The 21,669-nt window shown below is 42.9% G+C and overlaps 1 protein-coding gene and 1 pseudogene across 2 annotated transcripts; one reads left to right on the forward strand and one right to left on the reverse strand.

The window, feature by feature from the left end:
• The first annotated feature begins 2,091 nt into the window (after positions 1-2,091).
• On the forward strand, positions 2,092-6,332 carry LOC308246778 (GTPase IMAP family member 4-like; annotated as a pseudogene). The gene is made up of 2 exons: positions 2,092-2,149; positions 5,385-6,332. The product of its transcript is annotated as a GTPase IMAP family member 4-like (transcript).
• Positions 6,333-12,709: 6,377 nt separating this feature from the next.
• On the reverse strand, positions 12,710-19,932 carry LOC308247227 (GTPase IMAP family member 6-like). The gene is given in 4 exon segments (XM_080666026.1): positions 12,710-14,663; positions 14,666-15,297; positions 17,519-17,603; positions 19,739-19,932. Coding segments are annotated over 4 exon segments (975 nt in total). The 5' UTR covers positions 19,859-19,932; the 3' UTR covers positions 12,710-14,525.
• Positions 19,933-21,669: the final 1,737 nt, after the last annotated feature.

Genomic DNA, 21,669 nt, shown 5'->3' on the forward strand with positions numbered 1-21,669 from the left:
GATGTCCCATAGATTTTGGGTTGTTGTTTGTTCATTTTCGTTATAGTTTCCAGGAAGTTTTTTCTTTCTTTTTGATTTATTTGGTAACCCATTCATTGCTTAGACTCCATGGATTTGAATGTTTTTATTGTAATTGATTCTAGTTTCATGTCATTGTGATCTGAGAAGATACCTGATATGATTTCATTTCTCTTGAACTTGTGGAGACTTATTTTGTGTCCTAACATGTGGTCTGTCTTTGAGAATGATCCATGTGCACTTGAGAGGAGTGTGTGTCTGTAACTTTGGGAAGAAATGTTTTGTAAATGTCAATTAAATTAATTTGTTCTAGTGTTTCCTTTAGGCTCACTTTTACTTTGTTGATTGTCTGAAAGATCTATCCAGTAATATCAGTGGGGTGTTAAAATCCCCTACTGTGACTATATTACTGTCTATCTCTCTTAACATCCTATAGAAGATTTTAAAAATATGTTTAGATGCTCCTTCTTTGGGTGCATACATATTTACCAGGGTTATATCCTCTTGTTGTATTGATCCCATTAGTGTTATGTGGTGGCCTTCTTTGTCTCTTGCTGTATCCTTTTCTTTGAAATCTATTTGGTCAGATATAAATATTGCTACCCTTGCCTTTTCTGTTTCCATTTGCACAGAAAAAATTTTCATGTCCCTCAACTTTCTGTGTATGTGAATCATTTGTTCTGAGGTGGGTATCTTGTAGACAGCCATATATATGGCTCATGTTTTCTTATCCATACAGATAATCTGTGTCTTCTGTTGGAGTATGTATTCTATTTACATATAAGGTCATTATTCATAGGTACTTATTTCCTGCCATTTTTTCTTATGCCTATGTTCTTTCCCCTCAATTTCTTGTTCTTCTTAAATCACTCCCTTTAACATTTCCCCCATTGCCAGTTGTTTTTAAGTAGTGAAGAGAAAAGGTATTTAAAATGTAATAGCATGTTTTTATGACTCTCAGCATTGAGTAAGGAGAGGATAATCTCTTTCACAGATGTATGCTGGACAGAATATCAGAAAGATTTTTATTGATTTATTGGCTTAACAAATATTTATTGAGAACCACTCTCTGTCCAGTACTGTGCTTGTCCCAGGTAATAAGAGAAATGCAAGACACAGATGATCCTATCATCAGCACAAAGCACAGAACCTAAAGGGGCATAGTAAAAAACAGACAAACATCTTCCTGCTGTAGTATGAGTTCTGTTGGAACCCCTGGGAATGTGATCAGAGCAAATAGCAAGTGGACCTCAGCACAGCTGTATTTTATTTATTTATTTATTTATTTATTTATTTATTTATTTATTTATTTTTGGTAATGGTGCTGGGGGGAGAAGCATGGGAGGAAATAAAAAATAAAATTTAGTTTTAATAAAGCACTTGATTATAGAGGAGAAAAGGGATTGAAGATGAAATGATTGGTTAGGAATCTGTAAGCATGGCAAACAAATAAAAGTGGCTTGGCTTATCATGAAGGTGTGGAGAATGGATAATTTTGTTTTGGAGGTAGAATCCATAGGAGTTGATGGTAGACTGATGAGCAAGTGAGGAAACAAGAGATGCAGCTGACCCCAAGATTCTGCAGCAGCCACTGGCTGAATGGTGATGGTATCTACCAAAATGGGGGCAGAATCATTTACATGGTCTGGAGTTTGGGGTTGGGAGATGGGCAAGGGCTCCATTTTTTGTCAAGTTCTGTTTGAGATGCCCATGAACTTGCCCAATGGGGAAGTTGAATGGGATATAAAAGTTCAAAATTCTGAGGAGGGTAGGCTATAAGGACATACAGATGGCATTCAAAACAATAATTTACTGAATGGATGGGGAAGGGCGCCCAGAACCAGAGCTTAGGAAGCACTTGAAATATGTTTGTGTAGAGAAGAAGCAACAAGTGAAAATGAAACTGACAACGGGGAGGTGAGAAGTGTTGGGAAACAAGGAAGGTGAAATCAAGTAGCAAGTTTATGGAAAATAAATAAAAAAAACTGTTGGCTGCATGAGGTTTTGGTTTTCAGTTACTATCCATTTCCCTAAAATGAGTTCTGTTTCTTATCTACAGAAATTTAAACTACGATGGCAGCTCAATTGAACATTACTCCTTCCAACTTCAGTTAACTTAGGACCGGCCATGGTGAGAGGGTGCTTGTGTTCCCCAGGCCAGATGGGACAGAGGGAACCTGGCAGTGGGTTCTCCTGTGCTCTCTGCCAGTCCTCATCTGAGCAAGAACAAAATATTTCCAACCCCATTTCTTATTTTCTCTTAATTAACTCAGCTTTTCTCATGAACCTCTACACTGTCTCTTCATGACACAGCATAACCTCTAGAGGAAGAGAGGTCAGACTATCCTGATTGATCCCAGGCTAATGAGGTTTCTTATTTCCTACTTCCAACAATGTGGACACACCAGAAGGGCCAGTTATAGCCTCTCTTGTTGTTTCTCTGCCAATCTCTTCAGCCTGAGAGAAGACTGGGAAGGAGGAATATGAGAGGAATTGAATAATTCAGGTCTTAATTTCCCTGCTCCTGGAGGCATGTTTTGGAGGTAGAATCCATTTGGAAGTAGAAACCAACAAATTCAACAGATTGGCTCACTCAGTTTCTCACACAACCCTCCTTTTACTTCCATATCTATAGAAATCAACTATATCAGTTGAATTTTTGCTGGTTTGGTACCACACCACAACACAACTTAGTACCCTAAAACCTCCACCATTTCTTTGGCAATCAATTTGGTAGACAGATGGGAAGTTTTTGGGTCTGGGCCAACTGGGCTCTTCTCAGCCAGACTTCCTCATGCACCGGTGCTAAGCTGGTGGTTCAGTTCACAACTGGATAATCTTTTTTTTTTCTGATTAAATTAATTGGGGTGACATTGATTAATAACCTTATATAAGTTTCAGGTGTATAATTCTATAATATATCGTCTGTATATTGCATTGTCTCCTTCCATCACCATATATTTTGCCCCCTTTACCTGCTTCAACGTCTTCCCACCCCTCACTCCCTCTGGTAACTGTCATATTGCTGCCTGCGACTATGAGTTTGTTTGTTTATTTGTATTGTTTGTTCCCTTGTTGCTTTCTATTTTATATCCCATATGTAAGTGAAATCATACAGTTCTTGTCCTTTGTTCATCTGACTTATTTTGCTTAGCATACCAGTAATACTCTCAAGATCCAGCAACTGGATACTTTTGAATGGATAGTCCCATGGCCATGTCTGGTGGTTAGAAGGCTCTTGGGCAGGCTAGGGTGATAGGGATGACCGGGTCTTGTGTCCTTCATCATCAATCAGTTGCAGGGATCTGAAGACTAAGAGACATCAAGCCCCAGGGCATCAGCACTTTTGGAGTGTACTTGCATCGTGCATCTATTGCCCCATTATCCAGAGCAAGTCACAGATGCAACGAGTGGAGAAACAGACTCAGCACCTTGTGGGAGGAGCTGCAGATCCACATGCTAAAGAGTAAAGAGGCATGTGTACAGACATGGGATTAATTCATGGCCATTTCTGTGGTCTATCACACAGACTGCCATATGCTTTCAGCATTGGCAAATGGTTGCAGTGTTGGAGCTGGCCTTTGGTGACTTTTCTTTTCACCTCCCATGATTTTTCTACTTCTCTCTGGATGACCAACTAATGCCCTCAGGATATCCTTAGGTTGGAGTCCTCCACTGTGGTGCTAACTAAATAATAATCTGAAATCCCACCCACATTTTCTTTTCATCTTAGCCATCTTGTAGCCAATGCTCTCAGCTTCTGGAAATTACTTTTCTCATCTTAGAATTCTTGTTATCAAATGTGGGATACTCTGCCTTAAGGATGGTTTTTATAATCCTTGGATTAGCAACAGCTTCACCATAAAGTGTGTGGGAGATAGAGAATAACTGCTGATTTTTTGGAAGCCAGAGTGGGGGGTTCTGCAAAATCTCTCTTCCGTTTGACTGAAATTTTTGAAAAATCATTCCAATGTACAGAATAGAAAAATAGGGCACAACAGAGCTAAAGAGACCACTGAGGCGACTGGCTGAGTCATGGATGGTGATGGTATCTTAGGCTAGTACGATGGTCTTCAAAATGGAGAGAAGCAGTCAGATTTGTGAACTTGCCGATGGGTCAGATCTGGAAGGTAAGGGAGAGAGAGGAATCCAGGGGGATTCCCAGCTTTGTCTGAGGAACTGGGTGAATGGTGATGATATCTCTAAAAAATAAAATGGAGTTTATAATCATGTCAGCAATATTGTCAGTGTGATGATGTATGCATAGACTCAAAGCAGAGACAGTTCATTATAATATAGGTTTCCTCCTGCAAGAGTCAGACTTATTAAAGGGGTGCGCTGACAGGGTCTTCTTTCAGGGAGAAACAGGCTCTCAGATGTGCTTGTCAGTTGACTTCTATGGTCCTGGTTTGTGCTCAAAAAATCCTGAAGACTTCACCTTTATAGAAACATCGAAGAGATAAGCAGAGAATTACTGACTAGAAAGAGAAAAAAAAGAGCTATATAGATGATTTGGTGTTTAACTTGAGACACAGTGATCTTTAAAATATCATTCAGGTGGTAGGCTATGCTGTTCTGTTATTAACTTCCAGGTGTCCTAGGAAGTAGACATGTCTAACCAAATGAAACCAAAAAAGTGTAACTCCACTAATGCTACTCTGTATGAGTTGTTATTACTATTATTTATGTATCAAGGGATTTTAGAGTAACTCCAGAGTACTGTCACTACTTTCTGGATAGAAGTCTTCTGTATAACTTAAGATAGGAAAACTTGATTAGATTTCTACATTTAGGTAATAAATTAAAAGTAAGGCATTTTGTTATCCTGTGGTTCAGAATCCCTGAGGAGATGGCTGCATTCTTGAAATATGAAGGAACACTTCGCCTTTCTGCACATGTGCCCTTTACTCCCTTTCAGGGTGGGATGGCATGACTCACCCACCTACTTGGCTTCTTAATGGAAAGAATATAAGTTCCATTTGGATATCATTTGAGGGAAGAGGATCTTCCACTGTGATGTCCCAAAGTTAGATTTTGTGTTACTTCCTACATTAGCTTATGAAGAATAGCTAGCAGTAGTAGCTCCGAATTCTCACTTGAACCATTGTGCACCTTCTTCCATGGGCACTTAGCTTCCAAAGGTCAGAGAGAGCAGCCCAAGGGACTCCTAAGAAGTTGCTGGCATTCCCCAAGTCCTTCAGGAGGCAGGTGAGGCCCAGGGGTTCCACAGACCTCCTGAGAGTGCAGAGGGGGCTCACTGACAGGACACTGGTGTGCAATAGAAAAAAACCAGTGGACAGGGCCTTTGCATGGGGAAAGGTTGGAAGTCAATCCCAATGTTGTTGTTTTGTTTCCTGATGTCCCAGGGCTTGGAAACCAAGACCCCAGAGATTCACAACTACAACTTGTCTTAGTGGGTAAGACTGGATCAGGAAAAAGTGCCACTGGGAACAGCATCCTTGGAAAGAAAGCATTTCATTCCAGCATTGGAGCAAAATCAGTCACCAAGGTCTCTGAGAAAGGGAGCAGCACATGGAATGGGAGAGAAATTGTCCTCGTGGACACACCTGGCATTTTTGACACTGAGGTACAGGATGCTGACACACAAAGGGAGATTGCTAAATGCATCCTCCTCACTTCCCCTGGGCCTCACGCTGTGCTCCTGGTGGTCCCGCTGGGCCGGTACACAAATGAAGAACAAAAGGCCATGGAGAAGATGCTATCAATGTTTGGACCCAAAGCTAGGAGATACATGATTCTCTTATTCACCTGGAAAGATGACCTGGATGGCATGGAGTTCCATGATTACTTAAAGGAAGCTCCAAAAGGCATTCAAGATCTGATGAAACAGTTCAGGGGTCGTCACTGTGATTTCAACAATAAGGCAACAGGAGCTGAGCAGGAGGCTCAGAAGGCACAGCTGTTGGACCTGGTCCAGCGCATGTTGATGGAGAATGAGAGAGGATTCTACACTGATAAGATATATCAAAACATTGAGGGGGAGGTTCAGAAACAGATTCAAGTGAAACAAAAACAAAAAAAAAATACAGAGCTGAGCTGGAGAGAGAGAAAAGGAAAGTAAGAGAGAAATATAAAAAAAAAAAATCAGAAACCTAGAGGATAATCAGGAGCAAGAAAAGAAAAAGGCAGAAATGGAGAAGGAATTGGCAGAAAGAGAGATTTGCTATCTAAAAAGGCTGCAAGAAGTCAGAGATGAAGTTGAGAGTCAGCAAGATACTAGTATACTTGAGATAATCAAGAATATAATGGTGTTAGCTTTACCTTTTTTCTTTATTCTATTCAAGAGAAATTAAGCTTTTTGAAAATCTGTTTCCTGCATGTTTTTCAAGTGTTCTTTCCTATATAACTCATTCCCCAAAGTCAGAGTTCTCTGTTTCTGTTCTTCAAGTTCTCAGGACTGGGGTGTTTAGTAAAGTTTCTTATTGGCAATTGGTAGATATCTGTTTGGTTTATTTAACAGGGATGAGACACATTCTCAATCTGTAAAACTCCAAAGTAGAAAGTATGGATACTCCCTATCTTCTGAACTCTTTCTTAGAGACAGAGAAAGAGAATGCAGGAGACCAAAAGACAATGATTCTCTAGAATTCTTTCTAGATCGGCACATAATCTCCAACTGTGGCTTCTACTCCACATTTTTGCCTTTGGGATGAAAATGATCTTTTTACCCATGTTGTTAAAGAAATCAATTATTTGCATTAGGTAATGGATAGCTAGAGATACTTATAGAATTCTTTCTAAATGACCATAAATTTATTGAATTACATTCTTTTGGAAAAACTGAAATTGTTCCTTATCATCTGCACTCTGAAGAACAAAGAGTTGTCTGAAAAACAGATTTCTCAGAACTCAACTAAGTGAAATGCCAGAAAGAGTAAAACACAGAGATTCTACAGCTAAGAGAACAATGTTCCGTATATTCAAATGTTTCTGTAGAAAGTCTTTGAGCAACCTTAAGATAATCACTTTTCTGAATAACTAGTTCTCTCCTTTTCTTGTGAAATTAACTGTTGCCACCACACCTCCATCACATCACACCTTGATTACTTACTGTTAGGTGTGATGGTCAGCCCCACACTGCTTCCCCTTCCCACTTCAATTGTTTCCTTATTGTTACTATAATAAAATTTTTTCTATTCTCTCATGTTTATGCAAAAGTGGAATTTCTTTTATTTTGGGAAATACCACTAATATTTCTTATAAGAATACAGAGATGAATTTCACTTTTTGGTAAAACTGCAAGACGATTTTGGAGCTCGGCTTGGTCTACCCCTAAGATCTCTCTCATTTCTCCTGAAAGCTTTGTTAATGTAAAAACATGGAAACCTGTAAAGAATTTTTGTGAGTTTATTTGAGCGAAACTGTCAACAATTGCTGGGAAGCAGTATCTCAATGGATTAGGATAGTGCTCCAGAGAATGCAGGCTTTCATCTATTTTTATACATTGCAATCAAAGGAGGGGACATAGGTGGGTTACATGCAATGCATTGGTGACAGGTTAGAGAGGCCAGAGAAAGCAAAGTGGGGGCGGGGAGGTGGGGGTGGGTGGAGACTTATGATTGGATAAAAAGTAAAATGATAGACACATACTTAGGTGGGTGCAGGATAGTTAACAATTAACATGATAACAATAACAATGAAGGAACCCAAGGGGTCTGGAAAAAAGGAAGTTACAAGTTACCCAGACTTTTTAAGGATATGTTATCATAGACACAAAAAGATAGATAGGCTCAGTTAAGGTAAAGTTTGACCTTGTCAGTGAAGGTACTAGCCTACGACATAAGTACCCACCATAACTGCTTTTAGTTAAAGTTTAATTTCAGACCATTTTTTGTGGTTCCTTTAGGTCTCTGAGTTTGCAAGACTGCCATGCAGGCCTTCCCTGAGTTTGTCAGGTTAGCATATGGCCCCTTTTGTCCACACATCCCCCTTTTGGTCATAAATCAATCCAAAGGATACATGGAATCCCAGGGTGCTAGGAAGGCTTATTCCCAGGATGTGTCAGTGTCAGCATGTCTTGCTGAACAGGATGGACCACTGGGGATGGGGCAAGATCATAACCTTAGATGGCACTTAAGGTCGAATTATTATTTTTTTAAAAAAGGCAGGTGAATGGGAGGCAGTCAGATCCTATATGTCCTTGTTATAAAGTATTCTGGATTATTTCTAATTTTTTTGAGTTACCATGATCCGAGTCTTTTTGCTGTTTGTCAAGTTTTGGTTTTCTGCATCTAGTATAACATTTACATACCAGGAACAAGAGTAACAATAATAAAGCAGTAACACTGGTTAGGAACAGAAAATGTCTAATATTAGAGAAGGAAGGATCTGAAGGGGCTATTATTATCCAGAAGTTCCACTTTTTTGGGGGGCAGTTAATTTAGCTTATTCCTATATTTAGACAATATTCATTTAAAATATTCATCTAGATAAGATCCATATATAATTCTATCAGGGGAATTATTAGTGAGGTGTTCTTGGAGAGGTTAGTCCAAGATAGATCCTTTATAATAGATATACCAAAGATTATATTGATAGTGGAAGACCACTAGTGCGTGGCCAACAAAATATTAACTTCATTATCATAGCTGATAATCAAAATATCACTATCTAGTAGGTGGAAAAGATAAGCAGGTACCCAAGTTACATTTTTTCATGTCTAATAGGGAAAGGGATCTAGGGAGACAGATATTATTTCCACTGGGAAATCATAAGGAGGATAATAGCAATCCTATCTAATAAAAGAGTAATATGCAAATTGACTGTACCTCTGCTACACCCACAAGCCATGCCCCCCAGCCAATCAGGAGGGAATATGCAAATAAACCCAACCAAGATGGCTGCAGCCACAGAGAGCAAAAGGGAGGCTTGGGTTTCCCTGGCAATGGAGGAAGCCAAGCTTTCCGCCTGCCCTTGCTGGCCCAGGCCTCCACTCAAGGTTTCAAAGTTTCAATTACAGAAGATAAATAAATCCCAACAGAAATGGCGGCAGCCATGGAGCTGGAGAGAGCAGGAGGCTAGGGTTGCCTGTGACAATGGAGGAAGCCAAGCTCCTGCAGCCCTGGCCTGCTTTGGCCTCCGCTTAAGGCTACAAAGTTTCAATTATAGAAGATACATAAATCCCTAGAGAAATGGCTGCCCCATGAGGCGAGCAGAAGACTTGGCTCCACTCCAGGCTACAAAGTTTCAGTTGTAGAAGATAAATAAATCCCAGATCCCAGGGCCTCTGCTTGGGTCACTGGGGGGTGTGGCCGGCCTGCAAACCACCACAGGCCCCTCGCCCAGGCCGCCCCACACCCCAAGGGAACACCCCCCCCCCCCCCGATCTGGGACACCCTTCAGGGCAAACCAGCTGGCCCCCACCCATGCACCAGGCCTCTATCCTATCTAATAAAAGAGTAATATGCAGATTGACCATCACTCCAACACACAAGATGGCTTCCCCCATGTGGTCAAAGATGACTGCCTCCATGTGAATACAAGATGGCCACCACAAGATGGCCAGCAGGGGAGGGCAGTGGGGAGGAACCAGGCCTGCAAGGAAGGGCAGTTGTGGGCGATCAGGCCAGCAGGGGAGGGCAGTTGGGAGGAACCAGGCCTGCAAGGGAGGGCAGTTGGGGGTGATCAAGCCTGCTGGGAGGGCAGTTAGGGGTGACCCGGCCGGCAGAGGAGGGAAGTTGGGGGTGACTGGGTCTGCAGGGAAGGGCAGTTGGGGGGGACCCAGGCCTGCAGGGGAGGGCAGTTAGGGGTGACCAGGCCTGCAGGGGAAGGCAGTTAGGGGCAAACAGGCTGGCAGGGGAGCAGTTAGGCATCAATCAGGCTGGCAGGGGAGTGGTTAGGGGTGATCAGGCTGGCAGGCAGAAGTGGTAAGGGGCAATCAGGAAGGCAAGCTGGCAAGAAGTTGGGAGCCAGTAGTTCTGGATTGTCAGAGGGATGTCTGACTGCCATTGGGATCGGGCATAAACGGGCAGTTGGACATCCCTCAAGGGGTCCCAGATTGGAGAGGGTGCAGGCTGGGCTGAGGGACACCCCGCCCCCCCCGCAAGAATTTCGTGCACCGGGCCTCTAGTATAAAAATAATATTATATACATTTAATCAATAACAATTAGGTGATATAAGAACAAGGTTTGAGCAGCATCAATTTGTGAGCATACAGGCCTTGTTGATGTCTTGGGATGGCTGTCTACCTCCTCCATAGTTGGCAGCTTCTCATTTTTGAGATGAAGGCGAGTGTCAGAGACAGGGGCAAATGTCCATTCGTGGTTAAGTACCTGATAAGGTAAGGTCCCTTTAACACTGTTGGAGAGAGTCTTTCATTAATGTATTTCCCAGTAGACAAAAATCACCAGAAGATTTCCTATGTTCATAAAACGGCGAAGTAACCAAAGTTACATTAAAGACACACAGACAAAAAGTCTCTTGAAATTCGAACCCTGAGTTTCTGGCTGTTAATGTCTTAAAATTGCTGCAATCCCTACTACATGTTCAGCATGCCCACAAACAGGTGGACCCCCTGCAAAGTGGGGTGTGCCCCATCTTTAAACAGATTGATCCAAACAATAAAGACGTAAAACATTAACAGAAATACTCTTATATACAATATTTACAAGCACGTATGACCCACAGACACCACAGAATGCTCTGCATTAAAAGAAAGTACTAAAGAACCAGTCCACTGTGGTGACTAGATGGATGATGTCTTTATGTTAATACTACAAACAATGCATTGTGATACAACAATAACATGTGATACAACACTTAGATCAAATGTATTTCTACTCAAAACTACAAGGCTGTATTTCATGGAGAAATGACTGATACTGCTTCAATTTTAAAGTAAAAATTAGTTATCCTTAGATAAAATTTAAAATTCCATTTCTCAGGTACACACACTATATTTCAAGTGCTCAATAGCCGCATGTGACTAGTGGCTACCAAATTGGATACTGTAACTTCCAGAAAATACTCAAATATTTGGAAATTAAGCACATACTTCTAAGTAATCCATGAGTGAAAAAAAAAAATCACAAAGAAAATAGAAAATATTTAAACTGATGATAGTGAAAACAGAATATGCAAAACATTGTGAGCTATATATAAACATGCATACAGAAAAATTTTAAAGCTTTCTAGCCTTATGTTAGAAAAGAAGAATTTTTAATACTTTATAGGATCTTACAGGTAATATGCTGGTAAAGACTCTGGATATTATTATCTTCTAAAGAATGTTGAGTTTGTTTTCATTTAAGCGGACACTCAAATTATGGGCACATCCCTTTGACCTTGGAAAGGGTGGATTTGGATGTTATTAGCCAATTTACCTTTTCCTTTAGGCAAATCCCTTAACCCTGATGTGCTATTTACTCCTAAAATATGACCCTTTGGGATTTCAGTGGAACTACTCCAATTCTGTGTTTGCTGCTGACATCTCCGACCTGCTGCTCTTCCTGCCTTCCAGGACAATTTTCCCTGAACCCTTGGGAGGTTAAAGTCCGGGAATCAGCCAAAGGTTGGAGGAGCAATTTATGTGCAGAATTTCAAAAGCCCTACCCCCTCTGTAGCTCTGTTCTTCTGGGAGGTTCCCCATCAGTTTCTACCTGCTCTGGCTGCCTCCACACTCCAACCGCCTTCTCTCCAGTCACTGTGAATTTCTGCCTGAGTGTTATTCCTGTGGTATTCCAGGACAGGAAGACCACATGAATGTGGCAGTAGTGTGGTCTCTTTATCTTGACCACAGGATATTGACAAAGTCTTGAGTCCCCTAGAGGGTCTGTCTGTATTTCATCACTTCCCAGTGCCTCCAAACAGTTGCTTTAAAATTATTATTTTGTTATTGTGTATTTTCTCCTTAGTTCATCAATGTTGTTCCAGGGAAGTGGGAGGGAGAAACCTTCCTGGAGACCTTTAGCAGCTGATGTGATCCACCAAGGAGGAAACAAGTGTGGCTCTTCAAACTACACAAATCTCTGTTTCTCATGCTTTACTCCAGAGTTGAGATATTTTTTGAAAATAATGAATTCTAAAGTTCACTATTTTCACAGCCTGAGCCAAGCCAATCCTCTCTCACCAGCCCGCCGCACCCATACCATGTCTTTCTTAGTGATACACAGACTGTGGAGTGTCCAGACAGGCCCACACCTGCCTGCCCCACTCTCAGAGCCCCCGAGTGACAGCAGTGGAGCAGCATCTGTCCCGCCTACTGAAATGTGTGGGCAGCATCTTCCCTGATTTTTAGTAATAAAGGGGAGAAAACACCATGTTTGATATGTTTTGAGTGACTTAACATTTAGAATCACTGAATGGGTGTCACTTGGTGAAAAAATGCTTGTATTTTCTATTATGAAATGAATTCAGCTAATAGTTAAAACAACAACACTTACTGAAGAAATTTATCTTGCTATCCTAATGGAAATGTAGATGGTTTTAACTTTTACTCCATATCTCCGAAGTTGTGAGTCTGCTCACTTAGAAACAAGATGACCTTGGTTCATGTCTCCTTGAAGTATTTACTATGTACCCCAAATATAATACAGAGATGTGACACAATTCCAACTGGAATGCCATTGAGGTTCTTTTCTGAAACTTAAACAATTGATTTAAATTCTCACATAGAAGAATAAATACCTGAGAATAACAAAGGAAGTACATAAATGAGGAAAGCAAAGCCACTGTAATCAAATCAATATTTTATTCATAAGGAGAGAAAGAAGAAGACAGGAAGAGAACTGAAAATCCTGCCACGGGTCTTGGGGAGTATAAAGACTTAATAGTGCTTTGGTCCATGGGAAGTGGAGTGCTGATGTAATCAACGGGTCACACACGAAGGCTGTCTTAGGTGTGAACCAAAAGAAGTATTCGTTCTGCCTTGAGACACTTTCCTGAAACTTTCAGCACAACAAATGCTCTGGCTTTCTTAGGCGTCGCCTGTATCTGAGTCAGGGGGTAACCTGGCCTCCAGATTGGGAAACCAGGGTCCTGAGAGAGCCTTTGACAGTAGAGGATCTCTGACCAGCAGGTAAGCATCTAGACAGAACTGAAGCTGCATCTCCAATTTCTGAGTGTCCCCCAGCACTGTCACCCCCACCTCCACTTTCCACCCCTCCCTGAAGAAGGAAGCTGGAGACCCTCTGCCACATGGCTTGACAAAGGTAAAGAGGGGTCTGTAGTGAGGTATTTCCCTGTTCCCTCCTATCCCATTTCCATCATTTGGTCAGACTCCACAGAGAAGTTGAAGTTCATCTGAGATGTGCTGGGCTCTTTGTAACATTACATGGCACTGCCTTTTCAGAGGCCAGGCCAGGACCAACACCACTGTCTTCTGGTCCTGGTTCATCTCATTTCCCAAGGCCTCTGTCTGCTGGAGCAGCCCTCCACAAAGACCCATGTGACACAGACTCCTCCCATCACCAGGCAGGCTACTCCCTACAATGTTCACATCACTCACCTACCACCTTTGCAGGTTCCATTTCTTCTCTGCCTTCCTCCATTTAACATCCACATACATGACTGGGAACCCCACTACACACCCATACACTGACCTCCTGCACACCTTCTCCCCACTCTCAAGGAGAAGGGACGGGGTTGCAGGTAAGGCTGAAAATCATCTTTGTTTTCCACAATCAGAAGGCAGACATATGAGAGGGGACCCTAATTAGAACAACCCTAATCTACATCAGCTTTAGGGAGGGCTCCTCCTCTGCCCAAGCCCCTTGGTACATCCTGAGGCCTCCATGTCCTTAGCAAGGTCTAAGGGCCACCTGCCTGACCAGGCCTGGCTCCTTGGATAACCCACCCTACTTTGCTCCTCATTCCTACCAGGAAGTTCCCAAGGGGCTCATTTGTTGTGATTCAATGGTGTCTTTCAGAGGTGAATAAAAGGACTCCTCCTTTCTGATTCTCTCTTTCTACCTGCTTTCCCCCTTGAGCCAAGCAGCTGTCCTTCTCATGTCTCAGAGCCATTGCTAAGTCCTGGTCCACCACACACAGTAGGTAACTTAAAAAGTCACTATACCTGCCCCTTTGTGCGCAAGGACATAGTCCAGGAGGTGTGAAGTCACCTGACCAGCATCCCACACTGATTGACTATCATCATTTAAGGAGTGACTCCGGTGACCAGGATGCTCAGGGGGGGAGAAGGGGGTTACATGGAAGAATGAGAATGATATACCCTCAGGAACTTTAGTTCTATCAGGGTAAAGATAAGAACTTCAAGAAATGCAATGCTAATGCAATGTGATGTTCCATAAGAGAAAGCGTGCTGGAGGCAGAGAGTAAAGAGGAGGGAAGGTCCACATGCACTGAAAGATGCGATGAAGGACCTGGATGGGAGCTGAGCACTCAGGAACACACACTCTCTTACCATCTGGAGACGGGCATGGTCAGTGACCCATGGGATGGAGAGGACAAGTGACTGGCTGGAAACTGGACACAGTGCTGAAAGGAGCTCATAAGAAACAGCTGTCCCTCAGTGGAGTCCCGCATATGCTCAGATGGGTGCCCACTTCAGGAGACGTTTGTGAGATTGCTCAGATGCCTTCTGGATTCTGCACAGTCCCTCCAGCCAGGACTCCCCACTGGGCCCTTCCCCAGAGCCTTGCCCCTGGATTATCTGCCTTCCTTGCTTCCTTGCTCTTCTCTGAGCAGAAGGTTTTGCTGGGAGTATTGGTAAGCCTTGTTGCTGTAATGATGGCCTTCGTTTTCCCACAGAACCCCCTCGATTTTGTCCATGAGCTCCTTTAGCTGGGCCTCCTGCTCTGCCCCCTCCGCCCTGTTGTTGAAGCCACAGTGGCGCCTGGCACAAAGCACATCCAGCTGGGCAAGCTCCCAATTGTCAGTCTCTTGCACATACTCATCCAGAGAGCCACCATCCAGGTCTTCCTTGCGGGTGAACACCAGGATGGTATAGGCCAGGACTCCCACTCCAAAGACCTCCTGAAGGCGCCTGACCACCAACTGGTCCTCCTTTGTGAACCTGCCCAGCTCTGTCACCAGGAGCACCGCGTGTGGCCCTGGGGAGGAGAAGGCAATGGCTTCCCAGGAGCTCCTACCTGCCACTTCCTGTGGACCTCCAGGGGACAAAATATCGGGGGTGTCAATCACCTCAAGTTTCTTCCCGGCCCAGTCTCGGCTCTCCTTCTGGAAGGTCTTAGTCACTGGTCTAGCACTGAGCTTAGACTTGAACACTTCCCGGCCAAGGATGCTGTTTCCTGTTGCACTTTTTCCACTTCCAGTTTTCCCCACCAGGATGAGCCTCAGATCTAGAAGCATCAAGAGAAAGCAGAGGGATTGGGGTTAGAGACTCACCCCTGGATCTGCTCCATGATCTCAGGGCAGACTGTCCTCTGAGGAAGGAGATTAACATCTGCACCTGAGACCTGCCCTGGGCTCACATTCCATTCTTTTTAATTTTTTTTTATTGTGGTAAAATATACATAACCTAAAATGACTGTTTTCACTATTTTTAGGTGTATAACTCAGTGACATTAAATACCTTCACATTTTTGTGCAATCATCACTCTTACGCATCTCAAGACTTGGAGATATTTAATATTTAAAAATCTAATGTTAAAATCACCCCAAACAGAAACTCTGTGGCAATGAAACAATAACTTCTCATGCCTCCCTTCCCCAAACACCTGCTAACCACCATTCTACTTTCTGTCTCAGTGAATTTTACTATTCTGGGGACCTAGAATAAGTTCCTGCAAATTTGACCTTTTGTGTCTGGTTTATTTCACTAGACATAGTGTTTTCAAGGTTCACCCATACTGTAGCAGGTGTCAGAATTTCCTTGTTTTTCAAGGCTGAAAAACATTCCATTATATGGATGAACCACATTTTGTTTATTCTTATATATGGACATGAGTTGTTCCCAATATCCACTATTGTGAATAATGCTGCTATGAACATTAGTGTACACATGACTATTTAAGCCCCTGCTTTGACTTCTTTGGGGCATGTACCCAGAAGTGGAAATGCTGGATCATATGGTAGAATACCACATTTTATGTTCAGTTTTTGAATCTTCTTTTCAGGGTCACCTGTTCTCACCAGATGGAAACCAGTCCTTCGTGAATATGGCACCTTTAGCTTTCCTAGGTATCCCTGAGTGGTGAGAATAGAAGTGTGTGGGTCTGTGTTTACGTCTTGTCCCTGAAGTGACTGACCACATCACCTCCTTCAGCTGTTCCAACAAGAAATATGGGGAGTATTGGATCTTTCAACCAGATCCCGGGCTCAACAGCACAGAGGCACACTAGGGTCACATTCTTTGTCTATATGCTTGAAATTGGGGTCAAATATTCCCAACCAGCTGAATAGAGGAACTATTGGTCAACAGAAGACTTAGAGATGCCAACTAATATTTAAAATCTAATGTTAAAATTTTAGAAATGACTGGGGTCGAAGGACAGAAAGAGAATTCCATCTCCTGGCCTTTGAGATCACAGATCCAGAGTACATAAAGAGGTCCCAAATGGCAGCTCTGGTTTCCAAGTCTGTTCCACATTGAAGACATTGATGTGTCTCAATGACAGAACCCTAACTTTACCTCATAGAGACAGGATTAGCATTCTTGGCTGGCAGACATACCAACCAATTCTGACTGTTGACTTTGGCTCCCTCCAGCTTCCCCCACTTGACTTTTAAAGGAATGAGTGAATAGGTGGGAGTTTCAAGGAAGCAAGGAAGGTGGAATATTCATTCCTGCCCTCCCAGCCAAACTGAAGCTGGGTGAAGACAGTACCAACTCCCCTCTGGGCAAGCCTGGAGCCAGTGCACGCCAAGTACATCACTCAAATGCTAGAGAGGATTTTAAAAGTAACATTTAACTTTGATTGCCATGAGAAACGGAAAATCATGTGTTGGCATGTTTATTAATACGGCTTGCTTCCAATGGCTTAGGCCACTGAAGTCCATATAGTATAAAAATCATTTGTGTTCAAATACATGATGAAACATACATAATTTATCCTGGCCAGGAAAATGGATGGATTGCGAGCACTCCTAAACTCTATCTCCCTGGGTTAAATGATAAAGTTGAACCCATGACTGTTAAGTACCAGACCCAATGCAAGAGCTTTTGTGGGGAGAATCCCTTGAGAAGGGCCAGTCCAGTTCTAAGGCAGCTGCTCACTCACGTGGTGCTTTGCAGCCTTTCTGACCCTCAGTGCTCCCACATCTGAACCATCAATCACCCACATAGGGTCTGTTGGATTGCAAGCCCCAACCAAGGTGAGTACAGGTATCCCTGGGTAATTCCTGAGTATTTTCTGTCTCTCTCTTTCTCTCCCCCCACCTTTCTTTCACTGTGCCTGTTGGGGGCCTTTCCCTCTTATTAGGTGGATTTAAGCAAGGCCCCACCCAAGGGCCATCTGCTGGTGCAGCTCTGAATGGGCTGTACTCTGCTGCCTCTCCTTGCACATCACAGTCCCCGTCCAACCCTGCCTCAGGTTCAGGCACACTAGGAAGTCATTTTACCTCCAGACACATCTTGTTTAGGATGCTGGGCTAGCGCTCCTGAGGGACTGTCTGGGAGAATCAGCTCGAATTCTTCTTCCTCCACCTAGAGAAAAGAGTATGTCTGATTTTTCAACTAGTTCAGGAGGCACCTGAATTTCTCTTGTCAGAGGAAGTTTTTACATTGCTTTGTGGGGAGGGGTATGGCTTGAGTGAGGAGAGGGGAGGAAGGTCTGAGACACTCTCTATCTCCTTTAGGGACCCTCTTTCTTCCTTTCTTCCTTCCTTCCTTCCTTCCTTCCTTCCTTCCTTCCTTCCTTCCTTCCTTCCTTTCTTTCTTTCTTTCTTTCTTTCTTTCTTTCTTTCTTTCTTTCTTTCTTTCTTTTCTCTCTCTCTCTCTCTCTCTCTCTCTCTCTCTCTCTCTCTCTCTCTCTCTCTCTCTCTCTCTCTCTCTCTCTCCTTTGAGGTCTCCATTGTGAGTTTAAGCAATTTCATGGAGAAGGTGCAGATGGCCTGCAGCCTGAGGAATGGATGGTGTTTGGATGGACAGAAGGTCCTGGGGCTGTCATGTGAGGAGGAGAAAGGAGCAGAGACACAGAAGCAGGTCTGACAGTTTCCTGAGAGCAGTGGGAGGATGTTTGGCCAGAGTGTTCAGGGCGGGAGCAGGACATTGTGGTGAGGGGCTGGCCTGGGGTGCAGTGGGGTCCTGGTGCCAGGACGATCCCTGAGGAAGGCCTGGCAGTGAGGATGGCAGAGGGCTGAGAGGTGGGTGGCCAGGTGCTGTGCTAGAAGGCCAATAGCCTCAGCACAGGAACTCCATGGCTCTGGGACAGTTCTGCTGGAGCCAGGATATCTCGGGGCCCCCCTCCAAGGTCATACTGCCTGAGCCTCAGTGTCCCCTAATTGTGAACTCTGGACCTGAACTAGATGTCCTGTCATCCCTATAACATTCCAGCACATTTTATGACATTTTCTATTGCAAGTCCTAGCCTTTGCAAAGAGCGACATGTCACCAGTCAGAAACTCCCATCATCCTTCAGGTGAGAGGGCAGTGCACCCTGTTGCCACCCGCACTGCCTCACCTCAGGGACTAACATTGTTCCCTGTTCCAGGAGTCCATCCTGGTGTGTGGGTTTGGGAAGGAAAGTGCCAGGACACACAGGACACTTGGAGATGTTCACAGTCTGGGACTATCTCCAGATGAAGACTCCGGGTATGAGGAAACCTGACTCGCAGGCCCCTAGATCCAGCCCTGAACAGTGCCTCACACCTTCGCCACATTCAGTGGTTTTGTCTCCAACATAGAACTCGGAGCAGATACATCCGCCTGATATGCTTCTCCGGAAGAAAGTGAAACTCACGGAAGCATCGTCCCCATATAAGCAGGGAGTTTACGCAGGCACAAGGTATACAAAGTTCTCCTTTTCAGTCACAGCCCTTTCTACTATACCACAAACACACACATTCACAACACACACACACACACCACTCACACAATACAACCACAACCACAACACACACATAAACACAAACACACATACCCAACACATGCATACACACAAACATAACACTTACAAAAACATGACATATACCACTCACACATACACTCAAACACAGTACACATACACCCACAGACATAGAAAAACAAATATACACAACAAACATGCATACACACAAACACACACATAGAAACATGACACACACCATCCACTCAAACACAACACACATACTCACAAATATACAAACATACATATATACGATACACAAACATAACACACACAAAAACACAACATATACCACTCAATAATACACTCAAACACACATACTCACAAACATTCAAACACACAAATACATATTTACCCAACACACATGCATACACACAAACACAATACTCACAAAAACTCAACACATACCAGCCACACAAAGAGGGTGGGCCAAAAGTAGGTTTACAGTTATGAGTACACTAAACAGTTTATTCTTGTATTACTTATTAATTATTGTATTATTTTCCATATGAACAACTATAAACCTACTTTGCACCACCCTGTATACACTCAAACACAGTGCACACATGTTATACTCACAAATATATAAATACGCACAAGCTTAACACATACAAAAACACAATACACACAACTCACACACATACACTCACAAATACAACGAAAACATACATACACAAGATATATACAACCATAACACACAAATACACACAACACACAGATATGCTCAGAGACTTACCATGTGCTCCTGTGAGTTCTTGGCTTTTCCTTTTGGGGTCGACACATTGTAGGTGTCTGGGGGCCTTGACTGGAGGAAATCAAATAAAGCACTGTAGGCAGTGGAACAGAAAGAAAACATTGCTTATATTTTTTCAGCAAAATGTGACCTAAAGCTCAGCTAAGAACTGCTCTAGGAAAGCGGCTGTCTGCTGTGGGTGGAGAACCAGGAAGTGGGAGGGAGCTCCGGGGCCAGGCCTTCCTGAGTGAGAACCTATGCTGTGTGCACTGTGCAGCCTTAGTGATAGGAACAGGAAGAACAAGAGCACGAGACTGTTATTATTTTTATCCTGACCAGCACAACCAGAATTTAGAGGCTGAACAAAAGGCAGCAGACCCTTCAGAAAATTTTATGCCAGGGCAACAATTTTCAACCCTTTTCATCTCATTGTATACATAAACTAATTACAAAAAAATATATGTTTTGCCAATCTGACAAAAAAAAAAATAGGTGTCATTTTGACTCATTCACACCACATGGCTATTGTTGTGTTAACTGTTGTCATTTTTTTTATTTGACCGTCTAAGGCAGCGGTTCTCAACCTGTGGGTTGTGACCCCTTTGGGGGTTGAACGACCCTTTCACAGGGTCGCCTAAGACCATCGGAAAACACAGGTATTTACAGAACGATTCATAACAGTAGCAAAATTACAGTCATGAAGTAGCAACAAAAATAGTTTTATGGTTGGGGGTCACCACAACATGAGGAACTGTATTAAAGGGTCGCGGCATTAGGAAGGTTGAGAACCACTGGTCTAAGGCAGTGGTCAGCAAACTCATTAGTCAACAGAGCCAAATATCAACAGTACAACGACTGAAATTTCTTTTGAGAGCCAAATTTTTTAAACTTAAACTATATAGGTAGGTACATTGTTATTAACTTAATTAGGGTACTCCTAAGCTGGCCTTTGCTAAAAACTCAAGGGACAAAAGAGCCCCATGTGGCTCGCGAGCTGCAGTTTGCCGACCACTGGTCTAAGGGAATGCAGTCAGGGCCCCTAACAAAATAGCCAGCTGTTATATGTTTTAAAAATTCTTGTGGCACGCCAGTTAAAAATTGCTGTGCTGGAAGAATGATTTTTTTTTTTTACTAATCTCCCTTCTTTGAGAACAGCCCAATTCCTGTAACTATCCTATGCCTTCACCATTGGGACAAAAATTCATTGTCTTTTTGCTTCCCCTAACTCATCCTTCCTTTAAATATTTTCTCTCAGGAAAAGGCCTTGGACTTGAACTGAAACATCGGCTTTCCTGAGTCTTGAACTGAATGTTTTCAGGTGAGAACTGCACCACTGGTTCTCCTGGGCCTCTGGTGTGCAGACTAGAATTTGCAACTATTAACTCCATATTCAGATGGGCCAATTCCTTATAATAAATCATGTGAGCCATTTTTTTATAACAAATAAATATTCTTTATAATAAAGAAATCTCTTCATATATGTGTGTGTACATAAACACACACACACACACATCCTGTGTCTAACATTTCCAAAATCTGTGTCATATCTGAGTGCCTCTAATATTTGCTTTGTGTCTTCAGACTGTGTGTTTTTTTCCTGCCTATTACTAGGCCTTGTAATGTTGAAAGCTGGACGTGATACATCAGATATTAGGAACTAAAGTGAATAGGCCTGTAGAATTTTGTTCTCACCTATTGTCTATGGGTTTCCCTAAGGACCCCCTTTTTCAGAGCTTTGAAAACTTTATTAAATTTTTTTTCAGTTACAGTTGACATTCAGTACTATATTAGTTTCAGGTGTACAGCATAGTGATTAAACACCTGTATACCTTACGACGTGATCCAGTACCCACCTGGCACCATACATACTTATTACAATATTATTGACTATATTATCTGTGCTGTGCTTTCCATCCCTGTGACTACTTTGTAAC

The sequence above is a fragment of the Plecotus auritus genome (assembly GCF_963455305.1).
Source record: "Plecotus auritus genome assembly, chromosome: 4".
Classification (NCBI taxonomy): Eukaryota; Metazoa; Chordata; class Mammalia; order Chiroptera; family Vespertilionidae; genus Plecotus; species Plecotus auritus.